Raw genomic sequence first — 17,678 nt, 5'->3', positions numbered from 1 at the left:
CACGTGGTTTTGTTTGAGTTTATCCCACTTGGGGATAATGAAACTTCTTAAATATGTAAATTTGTGTCTTATTAATACAGAAATTCCAGGCAGTATTTCTTCAAATACTTGTTCCTGCCCCATTTCTTCTCTCCTCCTTTTTTGTAATTTCGACTACACATTGTATAGGCTTTTTGATATTGTTTCACAGGTCCCGAGGCTCTTCTTGTTTTCCCCCCACCCTTTCTTTTTTAGATTGGATAAATTCTATCTTCAAGTTAACTGAGTTAATTGTCATCTCCACTCTTCTGTTAGACTCATTCAGTTAACTTTATATTTAAGATATTCTAATTTTCAGTTCTAAAATTTCCATTTAAAAAATACAGTTTCTGGACAGGTATTGTGGCTCATACCTGTAACCCCAGTATTTTGGAAGGCTGAGGCAGGAGGATTGCTTGAGGCCAGGTGTTCAAGACCAGCCTGGGCAACATGGAGAATCCTCAACTCTACAAAAAATACAAAAGAGTTAGCTGGGCATGCTGATGTGAGCCTGTAGTCCCAGTTACTAGGGAGGCTGAGGTGGGAGAACCACCGTAGCTGGGAGGTCAAGGCTGTAGTCAGCCATGATTGTGCCACTATACTCCAGCCTGGGCAGCAGAGTGAGACCCTGTCTCAAAAAAAAAAAGTTTCTAATTATCTGTTGTGATTTTAAAATCTTGTTAAAAGTGTATTTTCAGCTGGGTGCAGTGGCTCACACCTATAATCCCAGCACTTTGGGAGGCAGAGGTGGGTGGATCACTTGAGTCCAGGAGTTCGAGACCAGTCTGGGCAACATAGTGAAACACTGTCTGTACCAAAAAGAAAAAAAAATACAAAAATTAGCCAGGTGCGGTGGTGTGCACCTATAGTCCCAGCTACTTGGGAGGCTGAGGTGGGAGGATCTCTTGAGTCTGGGAGGCAAAGCCTGCAGTGAGTTGAGATGGTCTCACTGTATTCCAGCCTGGGCAACAGAGCGAGACTGTCTCAAAAAAAGAAAAGTGTATTTTCCTTTACAGTAGCAATTATAATAGTTGTTTTAAAATCCTTGTTTGCTACTTCATCAATCTGGGTCCTATCAGGGGTCAACTTCCAGTAGGATGGAGAATGTATAACCATTTTTTTTTCTTTTTATATTCAGTAATTTTGAATTGTATCCTGAACATTGTGACAGTTTGGAGTAGAGCACTGATGTGTGTGTGTGTCTGTGTATGTGTGTGTGTGTGGTGTGTGGTATGTGTGTGATGTGTATGTGTGTGTGTGAGTCTGTGGTAGCAGACAATTGACTTGATGGAACTGAGACTGCAAACCCAGTCCCTTGGATAGCAGCTCAAATTTCATTTCCATGGTTTTATTCTAGGTCGAGCTGCTTGGAGTCTGTCCCATATATGTGGTTCAGTGCTCAACTAGAGATTCAGATAAAGAGTATCAACAGAATTTGGATCTGCAGCTCTCTCCTTTCTGGGATGCTCCCATACTTTCAAGAGGTTGTGGTTAGTCCAACTAGCAAAAAGTTTGCTAGTGGGTCACTAGGAGTGATGGTGAGTGGTGCCACTTCCACTTCCACCCCTTGATTTCTGGTCCTGTGAATCCTGGCTATGGGAGAAACAGTACGGTATACTGGATGCTGATTCAGAGCATCCATGGCCTTCCAGAGAACTCTGCCCAGTCTTGCAAAGTATTCTCACCTAGTTGCTGTTGTGATTGTGACTTCAAAAGGCCATTCCACCTATCCAGCTGCTTCGGGATGATGGGGAACATGGTAAGATCAGTGAATTCCATGAGCCTGAGTCCACTGCTGCCCTTCTTTAGCTGTAAAGTGAGTGCCTTGGTAAGAGGCAATGCTGTATGGAATACCATGACGCTGGATAAGGCATTCTGTCAGTCTACGGATGGTAGTCTTGGTAGAAGCATTGCATGCAGGATAGGCAAACCCATATCCGGAGTAAGTGTCTATACCAGTGAGGACAAATCATAGCCCTTTCCATGGTGGAAGAGTTCCAATATAATTAACCTGCCACCAAGTAGCTGGCTGATCACCCCGCTTCTGGTACCAATTTACTGTATGATCAGCATTCTCTAGAGGGACAGAATAGGATAGATGTATATAGGAAAGGGAGTTTATTAAGGAGAATTGACTCACATCATCACGAGGTAAAGTTCCATGATAGGCTGTCTGCAAGTTGAGGAGCAAGGAAGCCAGCACTGGATCAGTCTGAGTCCCAAAACCCTCAAAAGTAGGGAAGCCGATGGTGCAGCTTTCAGTCTGTGCGTGAAGGCCTGAGAGCCCCTGGCAAATCACAAAGGCCAAGAGTCCAAAAGCCAAAGAACTTGGAGTCTGATGTTTGAGGGCAGGAAGCATCCAGCATAGGAGAAAGATGGAGGCCAGAAGACTCAGCAAACCTGCTCATTCCTCCTTCTTCTGCCTGCTTTATTCTAGTCGCATTGGCAGCTGATTAGATGGTGCCCACTCACATTGAGGGTGGCTTTGCCTCTCCCAGTCCACTGACTCAAACGTTAATCCCCTTTGGCAATATCCTCACAGACACACCCATGAATAATACTTTCCATCCTTCAATCCAATCAAGTTGACACTCAGTATTAACCATCACACTTGTCTTCTAGCTTTTCCAGCCAGAAAAACATACGGCTTTTTATTGGAGTTTTATTTGCCCTGGATGGCACGGCCTGTTACCTGACTTTAGTCTAGAAGCTGTGCAAATAGGGAACTCACCTGGTACCGTTTTCCAAGTGTTCACACCTTCAGAATGTGCCTGCTGTGTTCACGCTCTGGTGGCTTCAGGTAAGTGTTGTTTCCTATTTTACCCAGAGTTTACAGCACTGCCTTTGGGAGGGTTAGTTCAATAGGTGTTCACTCCACCATACCAGAAACAGAAGCCCAGCTTGTCCATTTCTGTAACGAAAACAAAACAAAACAAAAAACAAAACAACACAACTGGGATTTAAATATTCATTTTGTGTACAATCTGTAGATAATTTTGGGAGAAATGACATTTTTACAATATCGAGCCTCTGACTCTTGAACCCAGTGTATCCCTCCATGTATTTTTTTTCCCCTAATTTCTCTCAATCATGGTTTACAATCTTCTGACTATAGGTCTTACATTTCTTTTTGTTAGTTTGATATTGAGGTATTTGGTTTTTGATGCTCTTGTAAAGGGTATTACTTTAAAAGTTTCATTTTTTACACTCAAATTGACACTTGATAGTCAGCATCTAATATCTTAGCTTTATATGTCCCATCCTAACTATGCTTACTGAGTAAACCTTACCAATGACAAAACTGTGGTTTGTTAAATCTTCCAAAGCACCTGCAATGGAACTAAATGTTTTCAGGAAGGTGGGTTTTGTTTTTGTTTTTGTTTTTGGCAGGGGGGTAGTGTCTTCCTCTATCACCCAGGCTGGATTGCAATGGCACCATCTCAGTGCACTGCAACCTCCACCTCCTGGGCTCAGTAGCTGGAACTACAGGCACTTGCCATCATGCCCGGCTACAGTTTGCATTTTTGTAGAGACAGGCTTTTGCCACGTTGGCCAGGCTGGTCTTGAACCTCAGATGATCGGGCCACCTTGGCCTCCCAAAGTGCTAGGATTACAGGTGTGAGCCACCGCGCCCAGCCAGGAGGTGCTTGGATTTTATAAACTGAGTATGTGAACAGACTATGGGGAAAGTTATTTTAGGAATTAACCAAAGCAGCAAGAGCACTCCTAAGAAACTCCTGGGTGGACCTCGTGCTTAGAAAGTGGGAGTCCAGTAGCGTTGCACCTTTCCAGGTTAGGGAGGGGTTTAGAGACCACAGGCTTCTCTCACTGGAAAGGTCATTCCTTGCTTGCACCTTGGGAAGGAGAGGTCCCAGGAAGGCTGACTTGTTGGAGTGCCGTCAGGACAAAGACGTTCACTCCTGAGCTTTGAAATAAATACGCTGCTGTCTGAGTTAAGCTAGTAAAATCCATCCATGATGGCTATGGTTAGCCATTTATGGGAGTCAGCCAAGAGGCTGTTGTAAATGAGTCACTCAAGAGTTTGCGGGCCGGGCGCGGTGGCTCAAGCCTGTAATCCCAGCACTTTGGGAGGCCGAGACAGGCGGATCACGAGGTCAGGAGATCGAGACCATCCTGGCTAATATGGTGAAACCCCATCTCTACTAAAAAATACAAAAAACTAGCCGGGCGAGGTGGTGGGCGCCTGTAGTCCCAGCTACTCGGGAGGCTGAGGCAGGAGAATGGCGTAAACCCGGGAAGGCGGAGCTTGCAGTGAGCTGAGATCCGGCCACTGCACTCCAGCCTGGGCGACAAAGCGAGACTCCGTCTCAAAAAAAAAAAAAAAAAAAAAAAAAAAAAAAAAGAGTTTGCAGACAGCCCCACTTGGGAGATCTGGGTCAATTTCAGGGAGGAAGCAGGCCTGACTCTTGACTATAATTTAGTGAGCAGGAGTCTAATCCGTGGCATCCAAGTGCGTCTGGTGTGTGGATGCACCGGTCGGTCAGCTGGGCAGTGCCAGCTCTGCCAGCTTTTGGGTCCGAGTCCAAGGTTTCTGCCCCTTCCAAGAATGAAACCTGGGCTGCTGACTTAACCTCAAGCTCCAGTCCCTCCTCATCTGTACAACAGGCTCCGCCTGGCCCTTGATCACGTGTCAGGCCTGATTAACGCTGGTGTCTGGCCGAGGCCTGACCCTGGCGAGAGTCCTGGCCGAGCAGATCTGAGCATCCTCATTTCCTTGCGAAAGCAGGGCAGGGGGTGGAGGTGTCCTGGCCAGTGGACTTCTCTACTCCAGAACTCTCAGGTCGCAGGCTACTGTCTCAGACTTCAGCCTTCCCAGGCTTGTGTTCTGGGGTGAACGGGACAGGCTAAGTGCCTCCTAATTTCTCAAAGGTCTCCCTATAAGTGAACAGTAAGTAGCCATCCCATGTAATACTGACTTGAATAGTGTCCCCTCAAACCATATCCACTAGAACGTGAGAATGTGACCTTATTTGGAAGCAGGGGCTTTGCAGACATAATTGGTTAAGGATCTTGTGATGAAATCGTTTTGGATTTAGGGAGGTCTTGAATCCAACGACTGGTATCCTTGTGAGAGGACACAGACACACAGGGAGAAGGTCAGGTGAATACAGAGACTGGAGTGATGTGGCCACAAGCCCAGGAATGCTTGGAGCCACCGGAAGCTGGAGGAGGCAGGAAGGATCCTCCCCTGGAGCGTCCGGAGGGAGTGCGGCCCTGCCCACACCCTGGTTCTGGTGTCTAGAGCTGTGAGACTCCACCTCTGTTGCTGAAGTTGTACACAATTTGTTAAGGCAGCCTTGAGAAATGCGTCCATCTGCATTTACAGAGCAATTAGGTGGCCACAAGTTTCTCCCTGGGATGTGGACTCATTTTTGACCACGGACATCCCCCGAGTCTGCAAGACTGAGGAACGCTGCCAGTGGGGCTGAAGACACCCCAAAAACACTCAGCTGCTATCTAGCTGCACGCCTTTTTCTTTGCGGAGTAGGGGGAAGAGGTCTCATTCTGTCGCCCTGCCTGGAGCACAGTGGCACACTTGTAGCCTTGAACTCCAGGGCCCAAGTGATCCTCCTGCTCCAATCTCCCAAAGAGCTGAGACCACAGGTGCACACCACCACGCTTGGCTAATTTAAAAAAGATGTTTTTAGTAGAGACAGTGTCTTGCTTTGTTGCCCAGGCTGGTCTTGAACTCCTGGGCTCAGGCCATCCTCCTGCCTCAGCCTCCTAAAGTGCTGCAATTACAGGCGTGAGCCACGGCGGTGGCTTGTTAAAAAAAATTTGTTTTATGATGAAGGCAGTCAGGCAGACAATAAAAGCACAGGTCACAAAACAAACACCACAGACCTTTCACACAACCTACAGCTTGGAAACCACTGATTCCTTTTATTCTTAGATTTGTTTTATTCTTAATGTGTTTTAAACTTAATCCAAAACTTGTTTTTATTTTTTTTATATTTAAGTGAGCATGTCTGATGCTCTATTTTATTGAAAAAGACCCTGCTTAGTAAACTTGGAAGGCCCACTGAGTTGCCAGCTGCTGAGGCCACCTCTCTGCCCATAGCCTCCCAGCAAACATTTTTCTGGATTTAAACAGTGCTTATGATTGACATTTGTTACAATTCCCTCTTTCCTCTTTTTATGCTGGGTGGGATTTTTCTTTCAAACTACACAAGTCCTACCTGCTTGTGCCAACAACTAAAATCATACAGTAACTAAAATTTGGCCCGAGGTCCCCAGGGTGACCCCCCACCACATGAACACTAGGAGGGGCGTCCTCACACCCCCGCCACACCCCAGCTCCTCCTCACACCCCCGCCACACCCCAGCTCCTCACACTAGGAGGGGTGTCCTCACACCCCCGCCATACCCCAGCTCCTCACACTAGGAGGGGTGTCCTCACACCCCCGCCATACCCCAGCTCCTCACACTAGGAGGGGTGTCCTCACACCCCCGCCATACCCCAGCTCCTCACACTAGGAGGGGTGTCCTCACACCCCCGCCATACCCCAGCTCCTCACACTAGGAGGGGTGTCCTCACACCCCCGCCATACCCCAGCTCCTCCTCCTCGGGGAGGCAGTGCTCCTGCAAACCCCAGACATAGAGCTGCCTGGCTGTCTGCAGCTCCCACCCTCCCCAGGGTCTTCTGGTGCACAAGACCCTCCTTGCAAGGGAAGCTGGGATAGGTGGGCACAGACCCTAAACTCCTCACAGTTTCTGCAGTTGCCAGGCTGGACGGTTCCTCAGAAGATCCTGCGGATAATGTCAACCAAGGCGTGTGTGCAGGAGGCTGAGCCCAGCCTACAGAGAGCCCCGAATATGTTGGAATGAAGGGCTCCTGGCGGGGCCTTGGAGAAGAGAAGCCACCACTGTGTGTAGATGGCAGGAGACTCATTACAGATCTCAGTGGAGTAGCAGCGGACTTGAAGAGTGGAGGCCTGAGCGTGGGAACCTTCAGTTACCCCAGCCTTTGGGACCCAGGGGCCTTGGAACTTGGTCTGTTTCATGCGAGTCCGGCGTTCTGCTTCTGCTCCCACTCCAGTGTGAGGGGTCTGAGGGTATGGGCTGTGCTGTGAGCCTGGTGCGCCCCACCTTGCAAGTTGTGCATGAGGCCGGTCAGCCTGCCTGTGGTTTGACCTACTTTAAAAATGTTCTAATTAGTTGTCAACACTTAAAAATTAAAAATCTCGAGATTTAATCATCACTTTATATCTCTGCTCTTTCTGGAAAACTCAGACTGTCCCCCTACTGAGCTCAAGGTGCCCCATATGTGCACCCATAGGGGCCCTCCCTGCCGTACCCAGCTGGCTTCATTCATTTCCTTTCCTGCCTTCTGGGAGCCAAAGTTCAGGTACAAAATTCCAGCTGTACGTTTGCAGTGATTTCCCCCGAACACTGTTTCCCTAGAGGGGAGGCACCTCTCCTAGGCTCCGTCCTCAATGCTCATTGGCTGCTGCTGCTGTCGAGAAACAAGCCTGGGGTGAAGTCCCGTATTCCAGCTGTCTCAGTCAGTCCATTCCCTTGCGAGGCTGCAATTCGAACAGGCACAAGGGTCCAGTTCGGGTCTGCTGTTGAGACTAGCAGTCTCCTTTGCTACAACAATTAAAAAAATCATTTTCTATGTCAGCAACGTCATTCATCGTCCCGAGGTCTCTGCTTATTGCGGCGCTGTCTTCAGCTGCGAAGACTGATCCTGCGGCCTCTTGTCCCCAGTGAGGTCCGAGGCAAGGAAGCGTCTCTCTGAAACCTATTCTGGGCTCTTAGAAAGAAATGGGAGAAAGGAAAACCACTAGAAATGTCCAATAACACCATCTTTTGGTTGGAAAATAAAACACGCAGAAAGAGAGAACTGGAACTTTTACTGAAGTATTTCTAGAGAGAAGGTGCTTGGGAACATTTTAGGTAACTTACTCCCCTCCCCCAGCAGAACGTAAAAAGAAAGCTACTTCCAGATTTGCCAGCTCGGGAACTTCGTTTGGCGCCTGGCAGGCACCGTGCTCTTACCTACGGGCTTATAATGACACTCCCGTCTCCAAGGCAGCTAGGTGCGGGTACAGTCACCCCGGGGCGGCTTAGTTTATTGATTAAAAATGGAGGGAAGGGCCAGGGGTGGTCACGATTGGAGGGCGAGAAGAGCCGTGCGCGCAGGACCCCTCCCCACCGCCCGGGACCGGCTACCCAGGGGCGGACCCAGCTTCCTTCCCCGCGGCGGCTTGGAGGGGCCGGGCGCCGGTCCCCGTCCTCAGGGCGCGCTGCGAGAGCCCCGTCCCCGTCCCCGCCTGCTTCTCGGGCCCATCCACTCCGGGGCCTGCGCGCTGCCCGGCCGGCGCCCCGGCATCCCCGCGCGCTGCTCCCCGGGCCTCGGACGGGCCCTGCACCTCCGCTGCTACCGCACAGGGCGGCCCGCCCGGCGTTCCCGTCAGCGCCGCCGCAGCCATTTTGGAGCGAGCGGAGACAAAGAGCGAAGCCCCGTCGCCGCCCCGCGCTCGCCTCGGCCCGGCCCGGCGCACCGTCCCCGCATCCCGCGCCCCGCCCGGCGGCCACCGCCCCGCCCTGCCCGCCACCGCCCCGGCTCCCGCGTCCCCGAGCACCAGCCCCCGCGCTTCCCGCCGCTGCTACCGCGCCCAGGCCGACCGCCCGCGCCCCGGCCTCTAGCGCTCGCAGCCATTGGCCGCGCCTTTTAAGCGCGCACCGCAGCCAATCGCCGGGCGCCCGCGGTCTCCGCGCCTGCGCAGGAGCGCCACCCCGCGCCCCCGCCCCCCGGCCGCGCGCCCCCGCCCCCCGCCGGCCGCGCGCCGCCCCCCGCCCGCCCAGCGCCCGCCCCACTCGGAACCTCCTCCTCGCCCAGGCGCGCTCGGCCCGAGCGGCGGCGGCGGCGGCGGCCGAGGAAAAAAGATGGCGGCGGGCTCGGATCTGCTGGACGAGGTCTTCTTCAACAGCGAGGTGGACGAGAAAGTGGTGAGCGACCTGGTGGGCTCGCTCGAGTCGCAGCTGGCGGCCAGCGCGGCCCACCACCACCACCTCGCGCCGCGCACGCCCGAGGTGCGGGCCGCGGCCGCCGGCGCGCTCGGGAACCATGTTGTGAGCGGCAGCCCGGCCGGAGCCGCGGGCGCAGGGCCGGCCGCCCCCGCCGAGGGCGCGCCCGGAGCGGCGCCGGAGCCGCCCCCCGCAGGTAGAGCGCGGCCGGGGGGCGGGGGGCCGCGGCGCCCGGGCCCCCCCTCACCGCGCCGCCCCCTTGTCCCCGCAGGGCCCGCGCCGCCTGCCGCGAAGCTGAGGCCGCCGCCCGAGGGCAGCGCGGGGGCCTGCGCCCCGGTGCCCGCCGCCGCCGCCGTCGCCGCGGGGCCCGAGCCCGCCCCCGCCGGCCCCGCCAAGCCCGCCGGCCCCACCGCGCTGGCCGCCCGCGCCGGCCCCGGCCCCGGCCCCGGGCCCGGGCCCGGCCCCGGCCCTGGCCCTGGCAAGCCCGCCGGCCCCGGCGCCGCGCAAACTTTGAATGGGAGCGCCGCGCTGCTGAACTCGCACCACGCCGCCGCACCTGCTGTCAGCCTGGTCAACAACGGGCCCGCCGCGCTGCTGCCGCTGCCCAAGCCCGCCGCCCCCGGCACTGTCATCCAGACGCCCCCCTTCGTGGGCGCCGCCGCGCCCCCCGCGCCCGCCGCGCCCTCGCCCCCCGCCGCCCCCGCGCCCGCCGCCCCCGCCGCCGCCCCGCCCCCGCCACCCCCCGCGCCCGCCACCCTGGCGCGGCCGCCCGGCCACCCTGCCGGACCCCCGACCGCCGCGCCCGCTGCGCCGCCCCCTGCCGCAGCCCAGAACGGGGGCAGCGCCGGGGCAGCCCCCGCCCCCGCCCCGGCCGCCGGGGGCCCCGCGGGGGTCAGCGGCCAGCCCGGGCCTGGCGCGGCGGCTGCAGCGCCAGCGCCGGGGGTCAAGGCCGAGTCGCCCAAGACGGTGGTGCAGGCGGCGCCCCCGGCGGCGCAGACCCTGGCGGCCAGCGGCCCGGCCAGCACGGCTGCCAGCATGGTCATCGGGCCAACTATGCAAGGGGCGCTGCCCAGCCCCGCCGCCGTCCCACCGCCCGCCCCCGGGACCCCCACCGGGCTGCCCAAAGGCGCGGCCGGCGCAGTGACCCAGAGCCTGCCCCGGACGCCCACGGCCACCACCAGCGGGATCCGGGCCACCCTGACGCCCACCGTGCTGGCCCCCCGCCTGCCGCAGCCGCCTCAGAACCCGACCAACATCCAGAACTTCCAGCTGCCCCCAGGTGAGTGGCCGCACGGGGCGGGAGGGAAGGGCGGGTCCCAGCAGCGCCAGCTGCCAGTTCCAGGAAGTTCTCCGCTGGTGGAATGCTAAGGTCATCTGTCCCGTAGGCCCGTGGCTGGAGCAGGCCGAGGGGCAGCCTCTACCCAGGTGCGGGGCCAGCCCGGGTGGCTGCCTGCGAGTGAGCCAGAGGGAGTCGGCATAGTCTGCGTCCCTGTCGCTGTTCCAGACGTCCGCGGTGGCTGCCTGTGGCTGGGGCTGGTCTGTTTCGGAGTGGCTCAGCCAGGACTCCTACTGGAGCGGTCCTTACCTGCTCCCGCCCTGTGTGCCCCTGCCCCGGTTGGAAGGCTCAGCGCAGGGGCTCCCTGGGCCAGGCGATGGGGTCTGCAGAGCTGAGGGCAGAACCTGGAGGTGCGAGTGGCAGCAACTGTCCCCTGCTCAGTTCTGCAGTTAGGCGTGTGGCCTGTGTCCCCACTTAGCCTTTCTACCCCTTTGTGACCCTGGGCTTGAGCCTCCCCAGTCTCCAGGCGAGGACGGGGGCACGACACCCCCTCCTCGAGGCTCGGGAAGTCGGGATGGAAGGCTTGGGCTTCCCTGTTGGCCACCAGGAAGGCAGAGATGTCGGGCGCACCCTGCGAGAGTCCTCCAGGCGCGCAGCCTTGCTGAGAGCCATGCTCTGGAGTAGGGTTTCAGCACCGTGTGTGTCACCGTCTCTTCCAGCGCTGCGTTGGTGCCTAAAGGAAAGAGCGCCCAGCTAGTCTGGTTGCTGCCCCCTCGGGAGGGCAGTGGGAGGGCGGTGGCAGCAGATGCTCTCACTCCGTGCAGGGGTCTCGGGGTAATACTGGCTGTGCTGCGGATGCCTTGGGCTCAGACGCCCCTTCTGCCTGGCAGTACTCACGCTCTTGGTCTAGTCTGCTGTCTCTGCGACTCTTCAGGGCCCCTCAAGTTTGACGGGAAAGATTGCCTGACCAGCATTGCACGCTAGGCTGCTTTTGTCTGGGGCTCCCCATCCCTCCCCAGCCGCCTTGGTGGGTGCTGGGCAGGGGAGCTCCTCCCCGGCCTGTGGTGACGCGCGCCATGCAGTTGTAGCAGCTCGGTGGCAGCAGTAGTAGGAACTTCGAGGAGAGCGTGGGTCTTTTCTGTGTCCCCTCTCTGAAGGGAGCTATTGGTCACTTTGAGAGGTTTGCAGCATCTTCAGAAGTGAAAGGTTTTCCTGTCCGAGTATGTGAAGTTCAGGGCTGGTGGTCAGACTGGACAGGGCGGGGGTAGGGAGAGTCTGTCTGGGAGACCGCTAGGCTGCAGTGCTCCAGGGAGGAAGAGGGCTGAGAAGCCACTTCTCCGGGGTTGCTGAGACGCCCGTTGTGACAAGCTGTTGGAGTACTGAAGCATTTGTAGGGATGTTTCGCCAAAGTCTTGGTTTTGCTCCTATGTGTATATTGACCTTTTAGTAGAAAATGTGGCTGAACTTTAGTAATGTTGTAAAAAGGTGTTTGATGGCCGTGATCTGTTATGTAAACTATCGCAATGCTTTATTTATAAAAATGTTTTTCCAGCGGTCCCGCATGTCTCAGCGCAGGCCAGGTGCCTGTTGCACCACTTTGGATAGGTATTGGACTCCGCCTTGAGGGGCTGGCCAGGTTGTCTTGCTCTGAGCCTCTGCATAGGTAAAGCCTCATCTCTTTCTTCTGGGAGGAGGTGGAGGAACACATAGTTGGAAAAGGGCATTTCTGCTGTATTTATCATGAGTGATTCTGGGACTCACTTCCATCTTCTGTTTTAAGGTCAGTTTTAGGGTCAGGTGTGTTTGATGAGGTGACAACTTGAAAAACAACTGTAGGAGTGTTGACTGTGCGTGATTCCCGTGTGTGAGGACAGAGGAACAGCTCACACAGACGTTTGGGTGGCAGTGCTGAGAATGGTACTTTCAAGGAGCTGAATGCTACTGTCTAAAAAATGAAAGATTTATCGCATTTCTTCATGATCCCCTGCAGTTGATCTACTGATGAGGAATTTTGATTGTTGTTTATTTCACTAGTAGCCAAAGCAAAAAAAATACATATATATCAATAAAACTAGCAGTGCCCCAAACCAGAGTACCTTCTTTTATTAAACAGTACAACTTAATTTTGTAAATCAAAATGGCAAATTGGAAATACTCTGGTTACTTCCTGTAATTGATTGATCAGAGAATATTAAATTATTCTAGTTGGCTCCCTCTTCATTGAAATATTTCATAATAAAAATGTTTAGAACAAAGATGGAAGTAACAAAAATAACTCTTGCTTGGCTAATAACTCATTCTAGTAACAACTCAGTCTTGCAAACTGAGGAGGAGCCGGGAGTATTAGGGGTGGGCAGGGTTCTCGAAGCTGCATGTGGGTGTCAAGTGGAGTAGCAGATGAATGGCAATTGGATGGGGTGTGAAAGGGCCTGCCCCTCCCAGGCCTTCCCTGTGTGGAGGTCTTGGATGGGAGAAGGGAGGGGACAGAGAGGTTTCACCCTGAAGTCTTTCTGGCTAAGCCTTAGGCCCTGAGTGTTTCAGCCCCACAGTGCGCCACGTATGTTGAATTTGGCTTTAGCTCGCTGTCTTGATATTCTTTGTCAGGACAGTGTTGTAAAGACAGTTATGTTAATATAATTGTAATTTGCTGGTTTGAGGTGCCAGAGTTTAAATTTTATTCACTGAGGAAAAATGAGAAAATTAAGTCTTTAGTGAGATTGTTGCAGATGACACACTTGTCCCAAGAACACTGAAAAGCACTAGTTCTGTACAGCGTAGGATAGTCATAACGTCATAGTCAGGTTGTGATTACAGCTGAAGGAAGAAAAAAGTAATCTGACACCCAAATTAGCATGTTTGTAAATTGAGAGATCTTTTCAGGTAGGTGTAAGGTAAAGAAGTTCATTTCTAAAGGTTATCTTTTGGCCTGGCAAATTCGCATTTTCTTCAGTGCATCTTGGCCTATTGTGCTTTCATGCCAGATTTACTCTCCTGTTGCTCTAAGATTTGTCCCAAGTGTAGATTCCCATTCCGGGACAGAAAAGCACTTTCTCACCGTGGTCCTCTATCCCTTGGCCTAGGGAGCGTGTGCTTGCTGCGTGTTTTAGGATGAGTACTCCCAGGTGAATGTGTGTCTACGGGTGGTGTCTGCAGCATTGGTTCCCATCTGTGGGGAAAGGGGGAAAAAGTCCACTAGCCCTTAATCGCGCTGTTGGGACAGGGGTTGGGTTTGGCGAGTCCAGCCCCATGCTGGGTGGCGGCATGCTCTGAGTTCCGGTGGCCAGTGGTGGCAGCCAGTGCTCTGGCACAAGGGACATTCCTAGAAGTTTCGATTTTGTGACTTGAGGGCCCTGTTGCCCTTTGACCTGGGAGGAATATGTTGTCCCTTAGAGCCTCGGCTTCCCCAGCTGTAAAGTGGGGTTGCCCGTTAGGTGAAGAATGTGAATTCTGTCACGTTGGGCCTGACAGAACACAGCTGTCAGGTGGCATCACTATTCCACAGTCTCCCAGTTCCCCTCATTTTCACTGTTTTTCACACATTATCCAGACTGGATGTCTTCTCGGTGACCGAGGCGTTTGGCGTGGCAGCTGACTCTGGTTCTGTCAGTGGGGAAGTTACCGAGATCTCAGGTGGGTCACCCTGGGGCAGCAGTTGCCTGCCTGCCAACATAGGGGAGGGTTGCAGTGCCCTTTGGAGGCCTGGACCTGGGTGGAGGGCTCGCTTTAGGCTAGAGGTCTTAATCAGGTGTTTCTTTTGACATACCTAGGAAGGAGTGACATTTGAAAAGAACAAAGAAAAGTAACTTTTGGGGAGCTGTGTAAAGACAGCCCTGGGCAGCTCTGCCTAGCATAGGGCAGAGGTGCCGCTCTGGGCCTTCCTTTCCTCCCTGCTCCCTGCCCTGCTGCTGGGGTCTTCACTGTTGCCTTCGGGATAAACAGAGTCATCTTGGTGACAGGTTGGGATGGACCTCACCTGCCTTTGGTGTCTCGGAGCTGGTGACCCTCATGGGTTAGTGGCAGCCAGGACTCGGGGACCTGTCACACGCTTCGGAGCCTCTCTCCTCACTGCTTGCTGTGCCTGAGTGCTGTGTTCACAGCAGAGGTCTGTGAGTTTGAACAGAGGGTGACGTTTGAAGTTCATTACAGTCGCCCTGTTTCTTAGGGCCGGCGAGAAGCTTTGTAGGAGAGGGTGTCCCGCTTGCTTCGGTGGCAGATGGACCTGAGGCAGGCCCCGAGCACCTGGGAAGTTGGCCTTCTCCCAGGGCAGAGAGCAGAGCCACCCTGGCTCCCAGGACTGCCCCCGGGCTCCCCGGTGTGCTGTGGAAGTTGCCCCTTAGACATTGGCACAGGGTCGCTGGGAGGTGGCGTTTGGTCAGAGCAGCACAGACCCAGCTCGGCAGAACAGAGTGGTGGGCGTGTCTGCATCCTGAAATCAGAGTGGAATCAAGGTGGTTCCTGTTCTGCCTCCAAAGCCTTTTCTATCGTATAATGTGAGTTTTCTTCCACTTAAGTGATGAATTTGAAGAAAGCTTTTATAAATTGTTGGTTATATGTGAGTTGATCAAAGCATAATTAGCAGCTGTTTTTGAGGATGTTGAAGCAGAGGTGTAACAGGGCTCTGGAGAAGCTTGCCTGAGGTTTGGGGTAATTTGCAGGGTTCCCAGAGTGCTTTGCTTTTCTTCTTCGTGGTGCTCAGTAGGAACCTCCAGGCCTTCGATCGTCCAGAAAACAGTTGCTGTTCAGGGCGTTCTGCTGTGGTGCCCGGCTCAGGCAGCGGGATGGTGGCCTTTGCTTAATCAGGCCTTTGATAGCAATAAAGCAGTTAAATAAAGGGGGCTTTTTGCTGCAGGCCCTTCTGTGCTGAGTGCTGTGCACCTGGGCTTCCTGGATGCTTCTGCTTCCAGGTGGGCCTGCGGTTGCTATGGCATTGTGGTGGTGTCAGCTGCAAACGTGTACACAGCTGTTCTTTCCAAATTCTTGCTTGGAATAGTGAAGCAGAACAAGTGCTGTAAAGTTATGTTTGAAAATGGGGTACTTAATTTTTCCATAGTGGGACCATGAAAGTTTTGAGTGAAAACTTTTGATTTTTACATATCTCAAATGAACGTTTGCACCAAAGAAGTACAGCTTCCAAAAAACCAGGAGATACGTGTTGTCCACCATGAGGCCCCTCTCCCATTTGAGAAAGTATATGGTGTCCCCTGTCGGTCTTTCTGCGGTGGTCTCAGGCTCTTCTCCAGGCCTGCCTTCTGCCTGGAGTGGGCTGTGCTGCTGTGTGCAGGATGAGGTAGTGAAGCACCCCCAGCTTCTCCTGCCATCGGTGTCACGTTGTGGAGCAGAAGTTGTCTGTGGGAACCGTGTGTGAGGACGGGAGAAGTTGTCTGTTGTGGACTGCGTTTGGGGACTGGAGAAGTTGGCCCCACGAGCCTGGTTGTATGTGGCTTTGTGTGTAGACCTGTGTCCGTCCTTCCTGAGGTCTTGATGGGCCCTTTCTGTCCCTCACTTGGCATCACTGGAAAGCGCCAGTGTGAGGAAGGCACACGTAGCATCTTGATCTCAAAGTTGTGAGAGGAGTGTGGCCAGCTAGGGTGGTGTTGGGGCGCATGGATCTTGGAGGGACCATTTCCGAATAGTCAGGAAACCCCAGAAACAGTTTTTTCTGTCTATCAAATTTGACATTAGGTTTTAGAATGAGGACCCTGCAGTAAGAAGGTCTGTGGCTCCCAAGGGAATTGTTTCAGGGTTGGGGTCAGAGGTCCGAGTGGACGGTGCATGGACAAGGCAGGACACTAGGAGCCAGGGAGCTGCACCCTTCTCCGGGCATTGGGTGTGGCCAGAGCACACCCAGGGCAGAGGCTTTGTGGGTTAGCTGGTCCACTGTGGGTGGAGGTGCTACAGGTGGCAAGGTGGGCACCTTGTTCCAAGGGGTCGGGGGACATGGCCTTTTATTTTTTGACTTTGCATTAAAGTGTGTGGGACAATGACCTGTGAGAGTTTTTAAAGGAAGTTCTATGTCTTCTGCAGAGGAGCGTGGTCTCCGTGGTGTTCATAGGAGCCATGCATGCACTCAGAGCAGGGCGCAGGCCTGCCGTGCTTTGGAGCTTTGCAGAAGGTTACAAATGTCAGTGTCACAAGCATCATGACAGGAACGAGGGGTTATATGGGAAGCAGGCTCTATTAGCTTTTTTATGAAACTATAAGTGTAAAAAAATTATTAGTTACTTCACCAACATGATTTTTCTGATTATAAAATGAGTTTTTATTGATTATAGGAAGTTTGGAAAGTAAACTGTGGAGATGAAAATAGAGTCACTTGTAATGTCACCTGGCCCAGACTGCTCACATTTTGGGGTGTCTCACTTCAGCCTGTGTCCGGTGCAGATCTGTTTCTGTGTTTTTCTGTAATTACAGTTCTCCTGTGACCCAAGTCTGTGCCTTGCCTTGTCCTGTGTCTGGTGCATTTTCCCTTGGCCCTCGGTGGTCTCAGGCTCTAGCATTTGGTAACAGGCCCCTGCACCAGGGTGCTGTGCTGACGGTGACAAGCGGCCCCCGTAGGTGAATGCCTTTATGTCTAACTGCGTGTCTGGTAGTTTGAGCATTTTCAAAGCTTTGATACATATCACCTTCCACCAGATAACACGTTTAAAACCATTGCCAGAATACGACTTTTGGAAACGGACACTATTCTAAAGGAAGAAAATCATGTCTAGTTTTAAGTTGCATTTCTTTAAGTGAAGTTAGACTTTGTTCATGTGGATGTTGGCTATTTATTCTCACCAACTGTGACTATTTGTATAAGTGCGTTCTTTTTTTTCAAGACAGTCTCTCACTCCATCACCCAGGCTGGAATGCAGTGGTGCAATCTCAGTTCACTGCAACCTCCGCCTCCCGGGATCAAGTGATTCTCGTGCCTCAGCCTCCTGAGCAGCTGGAATACAGGCGTGTACCACCACACACGGCTAATTGTTGTATTTTTATTAGAGACGGGGTTTCACCATGTTGGCCAGGTTGGTCTCGAACTTCTGACCTCAAGTGCTCCGCCTGCCTCAGCCTCCCAAAGTGCTCACATTACAGGTGTGAGCCACTGCACCTGGCCTGCATGAGCACGTTCGGAGGGTGTGTACTGGGCCATGGGGGAAGGCTGATGTGGGTACCAGGGTTCAGCTGTGGGGGTCCCAGGCTGACAGCCCCTGCTTTTGTGGTGTGTCTGTTGTGGTCAGGCAGTTAACAGGGAAACAGATCAGCAGGTATGTGTGATTGTGATTAGCACCCTTGGGTGAGAGGGGACTGCTGGGCAGGGTAGTCAGGGAAGGCTTTCCCAGGAGGCTGAGGGATGAGAAAGGGGTCAGCCACACGCAGCTGGGACATGTGTCCAGGCCGAGGAAAGAG

General features: G+C 53.7%; 1 protein-coding gene and 1 long non-coding RNA gene across 3 annotated transcripts in view; both read left to right on the top strand.

The window, feature by feature from the left end:
- Positions 1–2,658: 2,658 nt before the first annotated feature.
- On the top strand, positions 2,659–7,233 carry LOC141407950 (uncharacterized). Its single transcript, XR_012419592.1, has 2 exons — positions 2,659–2,818; positions 6,752–7,233. It is a non-coding gene; the product is annotated as an uncharacterized lncRNA (long non-coding RNA).
- A 1,632-nt stretch (positions 7,234–8,865) lies between these two features.
- The window catches only part of TAF4 (TATA-box binding protein associated factor 4), a 107,811-nt gene continuing 98,998 nt past the window's right edge, over positions 8,866–17,678 (top strand). The window contains exons 1-2 of one of the 2 annotated variants that reach the window (XM_045363248.3): positions 8,866–9,209; positions 9,285–10,292. In XM_045363248.3, coding sequence (XP_045219183.2) covers positions 8,933–9,209; positions 9,285–10,292 — 1,285 coding nt within the window. In that variant the 5' untranslated portion in view covers positions 8,866–8,932. Of the gene's footprint in view, positions 10,293–17,678 lie in introns of both variants that reach the window. The other variant, XM_005569687.5, reaches the window with a different exon arrangement.

This window comes from Macaca fascicularis, chromosome 10, assembly GCF_037993035.2.
Source record: "Macaca fascicularis isolate 582-1 chromosome 10, T2T-MFA8v1.1".
Lineage (NCBI taxonomy): Eukaryota > Metazoa > Chordata > Mammalia > Primates > Cercopithecidae > Macaca > Macaca fascicularis.
This window is presented reverse-complemented; position numbering and strand designations above follow the sequence as displayed.